This window comes from Rhopalosiphum padi, chromosome 1 (assembly GCF_020882245.1).
Source record: "Rhopalosiphum padi isolate XX-2018 chromosome 1, ASM2088224v1, whole genome shotgun sequence".
Classification (NCBI taxonomy): domain Eukaryota; kingdom Metazoa; phylum Arthropoda; class Insecta; order Hemiptera; family Aphididae; genus Rhopalosiphum; species Rhopalosiphum padi.
In genome coordinates this window covers 51,730,835-51,744,371 of record NC_083597.1, presented here as the reverse complement: position 1 = coordinate 51,744,371, position 13,537 = coordinate 51,730,835, and the positions used below count along the sequence as shown (strand labels likewise).

General features: G+C 26.6%; 2 protein-coding genes and 2 long non-coding RNA genes across 5 annotated transcripts in view; 1 reads left to right on the top strand and 3 right to left on the bottom strand.

Annotated features, from left to right (window-relative positions):
- The window catches only part of LOC132918404 (uncharacterized), a 58,658-nt gene that overhangs the window by 10,392 nt on the left and 34,729 nt on the right, over positions 1 to 13,537 (bottom strand). The gene's annotated exons all lie outside the window — the stretch shown is intronic.
- LOC132932001 (uncharacterized) lies at positions 1,190 to 3,057 on the bottom strand. The gene is made up of 4 exons (XR_009662798.1): positions 2,716 to 3,057; positions 2,558 to 2,655; positions 1,985 to 2,094; positions 1,190 to 1,384 (listed from the first exon to the last, which is right to left on the bottom strand). It is a non-coding gene; the product is annotated as an uncharacterized LOC132932001 (long non-coding RNA).
- Positions 8,448 to 9,920, top strand: LOC132922026 (protein LLP homolog). The gene is made up of 2 exons (XM_060985328.1): positions 8,448 to 8,748; positions 9,640 to 9,920. Exons 1-2 carry the CDS (start codon positions 8,592 to 8,594, stop codon positions 9,876 to 9,878), a joined length of 396 nt encoding a protein of 131 aa, XP_060841311.1. The 5' UTR covers positions 8,448 to 8,591; the 3' UTR covers positions 9,879 to 9,920.
- Positions 11,077 to 13,452, bottom strand: LOC132922009 (prostaglandin E synthase 2). Of its 2 annotated transcripts, none has more exons than XM_060985318.1 (5): positions 13,245 to 13,452; positions 12,174 to 12,511; positions 11,703 to 12,109; positions 11,439 to 11,651; positions 11,077 to 11,374 (listed from the first exon to the last, which is right to left on the bottom strand). In XM_060985318.1, exons 2-5 carry the CDS (start codon positions 12,483 to 12,485, stop codon positions 11,143 to 11,145), a joined length of 1,164 nt encoding a protein of 387 aa, XP_060841301.1. In that variant the 5' UTR covers positions 12,486 to 12,511; positions 13,245 to 13,452; the 3' UTR covers positions 11,077 to 11,142. The 2 variants fall into 2 exon arrangements, with proteins under 2 accessions (XP_060841301.1, XP_060841293.1); XM_060985310.1 differs by lacking the exon at positions 13,245 to 13,452 and adding an exon at positions 12,618 to 12,769.

Genomic DNA, 13,537 nt, shown 5'->3' with positions numbered 1-13,537 from the left:
TGTACTGTATTATTATGTTGTAATATTATTATTAACCAGACATTTAAATTTATTCGGGAGTCTGCCGTTCGAGAGACTCAATTGTGTACGTATACAAATTTTATATGCATGACAAGGCGGAGGGTGGGGTAGATTGTATAAATGTTGTTCAGGACATTGAGATGACTAGACTCGTTCAAAGTTTCTGCCATTGGCATCGCATAAATTTGTAATTAGTTGTTGACTTGTTGTTATCGATAATTTTTGCCCGTATTATTATTGAATGACATCCGTCTTCTCATTATTAATGTAAAAATATTATAATATTATCAATAATCAATATTAATATCGAAGACCATCCTAATTATTTCCCAAATAGACAAAAATATTAAATTATAGGTACTACAATTTTCTTTAAAATTTTTTATTGCTTTACTACTTTTTTTTATGCTGAGTCCGCCGTCTCAAAGACCCTTGACGAGCCCGGAGCCGCCACTGCAGGTGTTAATAAGTTATGGCATAAACAACTTAAAACTAATCTACATAATATTTTGAATACTTCATTGTTAGTGTTAAATAATAATACGTGGATTGGTGTCTTTAAATAATAATTTTGTAATAACTTAAAACAAAATAGATAATTATACCTATACTATAAAGCTTTATTTATGAAATAATTTATGCGTGTATTATTAAAACATTAGGTTATAATAGAAAATATGTTTTAATTTTTTATTAAACAAAAATTATATGGATTATGCTAGATAACAACTGTTATACTAGTGTTACTACGATATAATAACGTAAAAGCATTTAAATACATTGATAATTAAAAGTTAACAATACTAATTACAAAATTAATTAATTTGTAAGATCCTTATGATTATTGAAATACCCCGACAATTAGATCCTCATGCGTCAATTGGATCCTCTTGCTTCAGTTAGTCACCGGGATCTAGTTGTCGAGGGATCTATGTGACCGTTCACGAAATATTTAGCCATGCAAATAAACCTATGTTTACTTTGGTTAATTGATTCAAGAATGCAATTTTTTTTGTTTTTATAGATGAAATTTGATTTAAATAGTGTAAAAATAATAAGAATAAAAATAATTAGTTTGTTGACACATTAAAAAGTCAATAAATAAAAGCCTTTTACACCTTATAAGGAGTTAAAGTAAAAAAAAGTAATATTAATTGTAACAATAATATTTGTATCAAGTTTTCTTTTATTTTATTTAAACCAACAAACTTTGTTTGATAAACAATTATCAGATATTTATCAATAGAGTAATATTGACAACTTGCTGGATAGCGATTAGTTTGTATGCGAACAACACATCTTTTTTGAGTAGTCCATGTTAGTCACAATTATACTAATTTATCTGGAATCTCTTCTTTGCAGACTATAAAAATAAAACAAAATCATATAAATAAAACCATAAGCGTACATTTTTTGATTATAAATGTAAAATAACCATCACCAATGTAGTATTATTTATTTGTTAATTATGATAACAATATTATAGAATATCTGGTTATTTAAAATGTTTAAACTATTGTGATAAAAATGAAACATAGGTAAACATGAACACTAAAATAGCAGACAGTTAACCAGATAGCAATAAATACAATACTGATTTTAAGTATACATTAAATGCATTTTGACAATGTATTATGTATATTGATTAAACATAAAAATTTATATTATTTCTTTCCTCTATAAGAAAGAGTAGAATATTATAAAATTGAATGTATTATTTAAATCTCTTATTTTGTATGTGTAACAATGCCTATAAATATCTAAAAATATTGTTTTGGGTTAAATAAAAACTTAAATAATTATGAACATAATTAATAGCAGTATCAAATTGCATTGATCCCCTGTGTTGCTATGGCTATAATATACAGACTAATAAAATATAGATAGTATTCATAAAATAACTTTTATAATAGTAAAGTGACACACTATAGTAATTCAGATAATATGAACTCTTCTACCTTACTGGATAAACAATTATGTTAGTAGGAACAGTTTTTTCAGATGTTTTTCCAAACAGAATTATCTCCTTATTGGCCTGGATACATGTATACTTCAGTTACTGTATCTTGCTAACTATAATTAGGAAAAAAAAAATTATATTAACTAAATAATTTTGAAAATTGTTTCAATAGCTCAGTATTATAATGAAAATTAATATAAAATAGAAACCAATCATTAATCAATATTATTATAGCAAACATCCTTGTGTTATAGTTGTGTACCTAAAGTATACATACTTATATTATTTATTATTATCTATACCTGATATAGAAAAGTAAAAAAATAACAATATAGATATATACAACCTTTTTAATATTATAAAATAGTAATTCTATCACCATTTACTACTACTATAAAATTGATCAGCCAACAATTACAAAATCACAGGTATCAACCAACAACTGACTACAACTTTATAAGATAAATAATTATCTTGTCAGTGTATCTCTTAAGTTGTTTCAGATATGCTAATAGGTAATGAACCTTAAATGAGTAATACATTATAGGCACATTAGGAACACTATACAGAACTTACATGATTTAAGTTATGAAGATTTGAATATGAATGTTGTAGATAGCATGAATTTAACTTGTTTTTTGCAATGGTTTCAATTATTTATCGATACATTGTACCTAGAAAGTAAAAATAATTATACTGTTATACTGTTAATCAAATCTACATATTATGCAAACCGGTTGTTTCCAATGACTATAAGAATGACTGATGAAGACCATATCTAAAGAGAACTGTTTAGATCTGTAATTTGTATACTGTACAGGGTAAAGAACATATTATTTAATTATACAAAAACTAACTACTTAGAACGTAAATACTAAAAAGTAAAATTAAAAAAATACAAATTATCAAATTAACGTATAATTATTATTTACGTAAAAATTGAACATAACCGCAATTGTTTATCAGACATTCGAAGTGGTAACCTTATAAAACTAAAACCATGGTTATACTAATTAATAATTCATTATCTTAATTTATAATATATGATAATATTGATAAAGCTAATTTTGTATTGTTTTTTGGCTTTTTTATGCTTTTTGAAAGCTATCTATTTAACTACTGAAAAATTCATTACACTGACCATTTAAATGGAATCTGCATAAAATTCTCTATCGATAATCTTTAGATTTCACCATTTATCGTTCTTCTATGTGGGATTAACCTCATCCACAAACGAACAATGACAAATTTTTGAATAGAAAACATAATATTACACTTGTAATTTTGTAATTTATTATACCTATTGTTCAGCGTTAATACATTTTGAGACTTGTCATATTATTATACATTCACAACAATATACATTTAATTATAAGCATTTTTTAGGAGTATATATCGTTAATTTTGATGATTGAAATTCAAAGTTCATCAGTTATATGAACAATTATTGATACCTAGGTACCTAGTTGATATTTAACACTGTTATATCCCGTTCCAGTCAGATCTTGTACGGTTGTTTAATTTATTGTTTGGTAGTAGGTTCTTCTTAAGGAATGAAAATCAAATATCAACACAATTTTGGTTGATGAATTTAATTTATTGATTGAGTCGAATACTGAATAGTTAATAAAGTTTTACTTAATGAAGGATCATAAAATATAGTGTTAGAGTAAAACGACTTATTAAAAATTGTATGGCTTACGATCGAGTGATCGACTGACTGCGTCGTACATTTTAAAAATGATGGTCGTATCTCATATATACAACGAAATTGCTTATATAAACGAGGGGTATAAACATTAAATAAATGTATTATCGATGTGATTTAATGAAAAATTACTTCTAAATAAATTTTTTTTTATGCTGATGGCGTAGTTGCCAAACGTTGAAACGTAAACTAACCTAAAACGAGTAAAAAATTCAAAAAAAGTTCAAAAAGATAATTCGTTAAATCGATATACGGGGGTATACCATAAAGAAACGTATGTGTATACAAAAAAACAAGTGATTCGATTTTCAACTATTTTCGCACCCCGATTACGGGGTAAATAATGATCCTAGGCATTTTGACCATAGAACCTTTATAACTCGTCATGGCATTTATAAGTCAGTACTCGAATTTCAAAAAGATTGAACAAAAACTCAATTTCAAAAAATTCAGAAAATACGTAAAATCTAAGTACCAAAAAAGAAAAAGAAAATCATAACTTCCCAACAAAACATCCGATTTCTTTGGTTTTGATACCGTTCGATTTTTGACAAAAATTTCTTAACGATGCGTGGAAAAAAATTGCTCTAACCACCCAAAGTCTAAGTGTTCCGTGGCGACAAAGTCAAAAAACTGCAAAATCCTAATTTCCGACGGCAAAAAGAGGGGTAAAAAAGGCTCCTACAGTGTCGACACAAGACGCCGATTTTGATCACGGATCTACAAAAAATCGAACTTGCGAATTTCAGAAACGTGGAACAAAAAATAAACATTTTTCAAAATATCCATGAGGGGGGGCATAGGACCCTCCGACCACCGAAAGATTTTATGTAAAATAACTTAAAACAAAACTTTTGGTGAAGAAACTATGCCCCTACATCGAAACCCGGCCGAGTAACACTCGACTAAAAAACTGAAATTTCGGAATTCCAAGGCCCCAAAGTGGGGTAAAAACGTCTTTTACGGTCTCGACAAAAGATACCACTTTTGATCAGCATCCTCTAAAATACCAGAATCTTGAGTTTCAGACACGTCAAACGACCACTAAGGTTTTTCAAAAATGTATTTGAGCGGGGGGGGGTCGAAGGTACCCAACTACGAGGTAATTTTTTGAGGGGCCTAACCATTGTCTAGACTCTAGGGAACTAACTTTTATAGCTGTAGAGAATAGTTTTTTCGTAAGAATTTTTCAAAATTATAATATATCATATCATTGCCGCATGATTCTCGATATGATTTGATGAAAAACTATTTCTAAATAATACGTATACTTACCTAGTGTTTTACTAAATATGAATGCCTTCCTAAAATTTAACAATTTAATGCAAGTATACAGTACTAATAAGTAATAATAGTACTCATAGACAATGATGAAACACAGTACGAAATTAAGAATATTTACGCTTTTGAAAAGGTGTTTAAGGTCTACCTTTTGTAATTGTACGTATAATAAGTAATGTAGTTTTTTTATTTACATAGAATATTATATGACTTTGACGTTTGCTTACAAATTGTACCGTGTCGTAATTTTTCATACTTAAGTATCTAATGTTGAATATTATGCAGACTTGCATTAAGTAAATAAAATAAATATTTAAAAAGTTTTATGTTATACAACATAACTTTTCTAAAACTTCGCATTTTACAACTCGTTATTTTAACAACATGATATAATATGTTGTTATTATGATATTCATCTATAGATTTTGAGATTCAACTTGAAATACTAACTTTTTAATATTAGTTCATAGTTGTATCGTTTCGATATCTTCGAGGTTCATAGCAGTGACACTTCGAGATCAAATTTCTGTTCTCAAAAATGTTGAATTTTAGTTTTAAAATTAAGAAATTGTTAAAATCAAATTTCCCGCCAATTTCATTTTTTGAAAACTTTAAATTTAAATCGCCACTTACCGTCTAAATAATTGAGTTGAAAAACCTTTACTATTTGGAAGATTATCTAGGGACGCATCTGCGTTGATCCTTGAAGATTTTATCTAGATGGGGCCAGTATTAAAGGGTTTAGTTTTGGAGTTAGATTTTTGAAAACGTAATAATAAATTGAATTTTTGGACAAAAATTCATAAAAAAATCAGAATTTGGACAATTATATAATTATAAATGAGTCGACAGTTTTTAAATATTATGCAATAGTTTATGAGGAAAATAGAAAATAGCGAAAATATTGAATGTGCGGTAGGGTTGCCTATACAAAGTACCTTCAAATCTGTATGCCAATTTAATAAAATACATAATGCGTTCACTATTTGAGATGTACTGTATGACAAAATAATTTATAAAATAAATTGTATCATAGAGATAGAATAATAGAAGAATCAATCGACCAACCAATATTTTATATTTAAAAAATAATTAAAATGTATAGAACTTGCCTATATAAACCCCTTCTATGATGAAAGAAAGGATCTGACAACTTGGCTATAACTAATATTATTGAAATATAAACAAAACACAGATCACAAATAACCATAAAACTTTTTTTGTTGTGTAAAAAAGCTTAAAAGTTTAATATAAGTATAATCATAATTCATAAGTCATGAATTGTTTTTATAAGTATTATAAGTTTATATCTTGACATTTACCTATCAAAATTGCAAAAAAAATAAACTATTTTGTAGTTAAAAGTTGTCTTTATTGTATTTTTAAGTTTTGAAAATTGTATACATGATTCTTCATAAGAAGTTATATTGTAAGTATATTATTATATTTTTTTTCCCGTAAAAATGAATTTAACCTACTGCTGTACTAATGTCATAGTAAAATTAATTACTTTATTCACAATGCTATCAAACCTACTTAGTCATAATATAGGATGATAGAACATCTTTGTTCATAATTGTTTCTTGTATATAATATTTTATTTCATAGTATTTAAATGTCACACCACCCATTACACCCATTATTAACCTATTGTACAGCAAAGCAACACCCACTTACCCAATTCTTTATAGTCAGGATTAAAAATTGAAAACAAAACAAAGTTTCTCATAAATATTCTAACTGCAACCAACAGATCTGAAAATACTTAAATACAGTTTTTTTTATAAACATTATAAGATTAATAAAAATAAAAATAACATCACTTTAATTTTTAAGTAGTATTTAAAAAACACAATGTAATGGGTACGTTTGTTTATTAACTCTATAATTTATTTCAAAACCATCATATTTTTGAAAAAATAAAGTATAATTTTTTACTAGTAGGTAACAATTAACTAGTAGTTACTAACTTACAGTAAAATCCAATCTTATTAAAATGTGAACATTACACATTACATAGACATAGGTGTAACAAGACTTTCAAGTTAAGGGGGACTTCAGCATTAGTATTTTTTTTAATAAGTACATTATGAATAAAATGTATGGTGGCTTAAAAAAATTCTGGGGGGGGGGGGCTGAAACCCACCTAAGCACTCCTAGTTACGCTTATGTACATAGGTAACTATTTAAATATAAATTAATTTACATGAAGATAGAGGTAAAAAATTATATATTGCTTGTCATCCATTTCATAGTGAATAATTTGATAAATACTTAATACAAAACTCTATTGAGTATTTTAGTTTTTACGTTTTACAGAATATTATTTCTTTTAAGTTAAAAATAAACCAAACTACTATTCTACTGACATACCTACTTTCATGGAACTATCACCTACATTTGATATTTATGATAGTTAAATAATTTTAAAGGATAAGATGTGACCTATAATATAATTTAATATTTATAGCATAAACTGTGAAGTGTATTTTTAAATACTACATAATATTATTGTGGTTATTATGTTTAACTAAACACGGTGATTCATCAAGCATGCTCACACCCATTTTTAAACTTTTTCCTTTAATAATGAATTTATTCAAATTCTAATTTTTTAATTTTTTTTTAATTACTATTTAGGAGTGTACTGCGATAGTGTATGCGATACAAACTTCTGTTTGCCCACATTTTTACTGTATAATTTTTTTGAATATTTAGATGTACCAAAATTTGAATGAATAGTTTCTTAGTTATTAAAATAACCTTAAGAGGGCCAAAATAGTAAAAGTGAAAAGTGTACAATAGATACATGGAATTACCTACTCAATATCAGGTATAGTATACTGCTATTAATTTAATGCAAGATAATCATAATCTAAACACCACTGCCATGTAAGACTTAATATGTTATTAATAAAACTAAGTGCATTAGAATAAAGTACCAATTATCATTGAAATTAAATATTTTTCTATAAAACTCAACTGTGTAATAATTGTATTTTATGTATTTTAAAGAGAGTAATTGAAAGGGTGTCTTCCATAAATGTTGTATGGGTTGGTGAGTAATAGCTCATAGATGTTAAATTTAATTTATTACCAACTACAACAGGTAATTAAAAATATTACAACAATATTGATGCTGCAAGGTAGGTGAAACATTAACCCACAGAACAATGAATTAGTTTAACTTTAACATTATCAATTTGAATACATTTTTCAATCAATGAGTATTGAATAATAAAAATATTTTAGATATTTAAATTTTAGCGGCAAGTAATAATGTAGCTTGTTATATTTTATTCCAAACCGATAGGATATTATATTTTCATCCATGTATCCATGAACTGATATAAAGCGTTTTTTTTGAGTGATATAAACCGTTTTTTTTTACTGTCTGGTACTTTAACCACTGTTACCTAGTCCTGTCAAACGAATATTGATAAAATTGATACCACACAGCAAATAGTTGATAAGCATTTGTTATTCTTTTGCTCACGTGCTTTCGTGTTTTGTCACTTTTGTGTAGTGTGCACTGGGATTGTGCCACTACGAAATTGTAATTCCGAATTCGTGGTCAATCATTACTACTATTATAATTTATTTATCGCCGACCTGCTTACAATGGCCAAAAGTATAAGGAGTAAGTGGCGCCGGAAGATGAGAGCTATCAAGCGGATCAGGTATGGCGTGAAGGAATTAGACAGATTGAAGAATATGCTGGTTAACGCTGGAGAAATAGAAGTCAAGGAAGGCGGTGAAATTGAACATGTTTGTTTAGGTAAATTATTTTCTTTCATTATGTTGTTTATCGTTTATGTTAATAGTTTATCTGTTGTGTACAAAAAAATACACTTGTGACGGGGAACTAGGCATTTACTATCCCAATATTTATGTTGTTCAGTTTTTCAGTACAGCAATGTATACATTAATATTCATCGATGTTTTACATATTGTTACACTTCTAAAGTCATAGGCATAACAGATACTAATTTTATTTTCATAACAAAATACTAATATTTATTTTTATTATTTTATCACTAATTTTAAGGTATGATAAGGCACTAACTAGTAACTACTAACATTTAATTCCCATAAATCAATGTAGTTTATTGGTATTTAAAAACATAGTTATTTGTTAAGTGTATTACTAATTTTTAATGGAAAGTAGATGTATTTATTAAATCTGTAGAGGCACTTTAACATGTTTCATTTTCTATTATAATAAGCTTAATTATCTGGAGATAACTTTTTTTCATTTCAAATCGATAACAAAAATTTGTTTACCATAAATGTGTATGTGTTAAAATATGTTTATAAGTTACTATGTTCTATTTGCAGTTTATTATTTTTTAAGATTAATAGTACTTACATATCATATGGGTATGTTATCTATGCTAATATTATAATTTATATAAAAGTTTTATATATAGATTAATAAATATTAAATAGCATTAAACTTATTGTATATTTAAACATATAAATAACTAAACAACTAGATATATAAATTTGAAATACATATTAGTAATATACTAGCAACCCTGTTGTAATAATGAAGTTTATATTTATATATTATTTCATAAATGTAAAATTTATTCATTCTATACCTAAATATTTAAAACATATAATTAAAATTTTATTAACAAAAAACAAATTTTTAATTATTTTTTAGTTAAAGCTAAGAATGAAGAAGCTGAAAAAATTCAACTAGAAAAGGAAGAAAAAGCTAAAGTGGAAAAAACTGCAGAATCTGTAAAGGAAACTCCAAAAAAAGTTCAACACCCAACTTGGCTCAGAAAAAAGGAATACAAAAAATACATAAGAAGTTATAGAAAACAACAGTCAATCAACGCTAAAAGAATAAAGGGATCAATTAAAAAAAAAAAAAGTAACGCTATAAAAAACTTGTAATTTTGACCATTTGAAAAATAAAATATTACTGTTTAAAGTTTATCATTGAGTTCTTAACAACTTCAACTTTAACAAATGTAATACACAATGGTTTTAATTTGTATGTTATGTAATTGGAACTTAAAATTTATAATATATTGAGTTGTAGTTAAAATTTTATTTTTTACGGTAAATATAGGTATTTCTCAATATATTGACATTTTTTCATGTAAATAAATCTAAAGAAAATGCAATTGATTTATTGAACATTAAAATTTATTTAATTAAATCTTAATAAATTGTAATACAGATAACTATGTTTAATATTTTGGTAAATTGTTATTCGTATACCAAGTAATATTAAAAATATCCTATCAAAACATTAATATTATAATAAAAATTATATAAGTTCAAGATTAAAATATTTTCTAGTATTTTTGGCATAGAATACATTTTTGCTATAAACATAAAACACAGTTTTAACGAATTAAGGGGTTTTGGTACTGGCTTTGTTTAACCTATCACCACTCAAATGATTTTTTTGAAGCCAATAAATTAACGTGCAGAATAAAAAAATAGGATATTTTTTTTTACCAAAAATGACAAAATATGTGTATATAAAAAAAAAAAAACAGTATCTTTAAATATTTACAAGTCATTATAAGGTACTAAAAGTCTTAGACATAATACTATTAAGGTTTTTATACAAGCATCTCAAGTTTATTTGAAATGAATATTTATCCTGAGTTAGTAGTGACCTCTTAGTAGCAAATTAAAGAGTTTGCATTTTCTAGAAATATTTGTGTATCTGGTAAATAAGTGTGTGGTAACTGATCATTAATATGTGCAATTTTTGTTGAAAATTCAATCATAATTTGATGATTTATTGATTTCACACTGTCACTTATCAATTTATCATTAATATAAATGCCAAACCTAGTTGTGTCAGTGACAATGAATACCACAGAATAGATTAAAATAGTTTCATAAATAGTTTTCATTTCCCATTAAAATACCCTATTTGAAATATAATTAAATATAAAATAAATAATAAACAGTGGTAGTGTCAAAAAACAAAAGCATTCTTTGAGCAACTTGAGACCTAAAATGCTAAATCTTGTATGATTGATTAATATATATCAGGATTAAAAGTTAAATAGGATGTAATAATTTTTGTTGATAAACAAATACTTTGATTAAAAATTAAATAAACAACTCATTTTGTTAAATTAAATCACTGTCCCATTTTCATTCTATTTAACATTTTTAATAAATAGGAACATTATTATAGTATAACTTTTTTCATATTACTAAACCACACATTAATTTTAGTATTTTCCTGCACGTCTTTGAAAGCCATACAACCTTCAATACTCGAAAGAGTACCATACACAGCTAGATCGGCTAAATTTGGTTTGTTACCACCCATAAAAGTTCCGCCATTTTGTTCTACTGCTTTCACCCATGTATTACATTCTTCATATAATGATAGGCGTACATCATCTTTTAGCATGTACCTATTGATATTAAACATTATAGTCATTAATTATACTAAATAATAAAATGATTAAAAAAAATTACTTTTTCTTCAATTTTTTACTAATTAGCCACATCATAAAGGCTCCACCATATACCATTAGACTTGTTTCCCAAAAGGGGAAATTTTTTTCCCATTCACCAACTATTGAAAACCATTTAAAAGAGTCTATAGCTTCTGATAGAGTACGGTAAGCATTTGGTGAGAGTGCATGGACCAAAGTTTCATCAGACCATTTTCGCCATTTTCTTTCATTACTAAAAAAAAATATTATGTTCAATGGATCATTTCCAAGCACAAGAACTTACTCAAAATTCGAACGTTTTGATTTTTCAGATTCGTCTTCATTCATAATGAAATATTTGTTCATAATGTCTGTCTTCCTTTTACCGTCTACATCAACATAGGATATTGAAGGATAAAAATTTGCAATATCCTCAATATTAAATGTTTTATCTTTTAAATAAGTAGCCAGAGCAGATACAATCATTGTACTATCGGTCAGTGGTTGGTAACCATTACTTGTTTTTACTAATAGAATGGGAACTTTTTTATAATCAGACCAGTTTATTTGCTGTTTGAGCATAGGGTCTACTTCAATGATGTCATATGGCACCTTAACATAATCAAGAAATGCTCGCACTTTACAACAAAATGGACAAGTTGGATATTGAAATAGAATTAAATCAGCATGTTCATCATTATTGTGTCGTACCTGAAATTATAAATTATTAATATAATAAATTTAAATGCTATGAAAATTGTGAGTAATGTCATACTTTACGGGTGACCTTCAGTTCGGGAGGTAAGGTCTTCAAGATTGGTATTCGTGTTGGAGTATTTACTATGGAACCAGGTAGTTTACGCTCTGAATCTGTGAAATATGAATATGCTGCTCCGACTACGACACCAATGGCCATACCACCACCTATTAAACGTACTGTGCTGGTACGTTTTTTAGTATGTTTAGCTAGTGGTGACTCACTATTGAAATGTTTCATACGACTAAATGGATTGTTTGTACGTAACAAAAACGGTCCTCCAGAAACTGTTTTTGTATTTAAACGGGCAATAGCCACTCGCAGTGCCATTTTCGTTATGCTTTAGTCTTACTTACCTACAATATATTTATATAGGTAACAACGAGTCTTGTTTTTTTAAATAAATTTAATCAACAACAAAAAAGTTTAATTACTTAAATTATTTAAACATTTTAAACTTACAAATAAAATTATAGATCATTATTCATGATTTAAGTACCTATAATGTTCAGTTTTGAGTTTTCACTGTTAAAAATGTTAAAATAATTTAATAATCTAATAGAGTACCTAATCTATAAGATAACACAAATCAAAAAATATGGTAATTTTTAAAGTGCACATTTTTGTTTAGTGTAATTATGCATGCACTGGCTTATCAACTCTGATCTGGCCATAGACTTATAATATAAGTCTATGGTTCTGGCACATGTTTCAATGTTTGACGTTTGTTGATAATTTAGAAAAGAAATGATCAAAATATAATGAAATGATATGTTATATATCATGATTAACTAAGTTCGACTCGTGGTCAATATCTATACCAGAAATTTTTCTAGCTCTGTTCGAAAAATAGTTCATATAAATAAAACTTACTTATCATTTTTCTTATTTAATTTAAAAAAATAAAAAATAAATATTACGAAACAAAATGTTATAGGCACTAGTTTAATGTGTATATATTATTTTTTAATATTATACATTAGAATTTAAAAAACCTATTTTAAATCTTAAAAAAACAATTAATAACATTATATAGGTACCCTTTTCCATTTACCACCATCATTCACCGTATTCTCAACATTTACCTACATTAAAACTGAATATTTTTTTCAGGTACTTATATGTATTTCTTTGTAAATATACAAAGTAGTATACTCCGTAAACGCTGAAGGCTCCAATTCAATATACATTTGTCACTCCTGTTTATATGTAAACACTAAACCGCTACAGAATATTTTGGTTACTTTAGAAAATATATTGAGAGAGTGAGAGAATATTATGACCTCTGACAGTCCTCAGTCCATTTTTTCAGTTTCACTCATATTTTATCACAAATGTCAAATATGACGTATGTTAGTTAGCTGTGTAGTGTACTAGTGTGT

Bases quoted from the DNA above. Each gene is read 5' to 3' on its own strand.
- LOC132922026 (XM_060985328.1), top strand. From the start codon at position 8,592: ATGGCCAAAAGTATAAGGAGTAAGTGGCGCCGGAAGATGAGAGCTATC. The intron at 8,749-9,639 runs GTAAATTATTTT...ATTATTTTTTAG, and splicing joins AATTGAACATGTTTGTTTAG to TTAAAGCTAAGAATGAAGAA.
- LOC132922009 (XM_060985318.1), bottom strand. From the start codon at position 12,485: ATGGCACTGCGAGTGGCTATTGCCCGTTTAAATACAAAAACAGTTTCT. The intron at 11,652-11,702 runs GTAAGTTCTTGT...ATTTTTTTTTAG, and splicing joins TCAAAACGTTCGAATTTTGA to TAATGAAAGAAAATGGCGAA. The intron at 11,375-11,438 runs GTAATTTTTTTT...TAATATCAATAG, and splicing joins AGTAAAAAATTGAAGAAAAA to GTACATGCTAAAAGATGATG.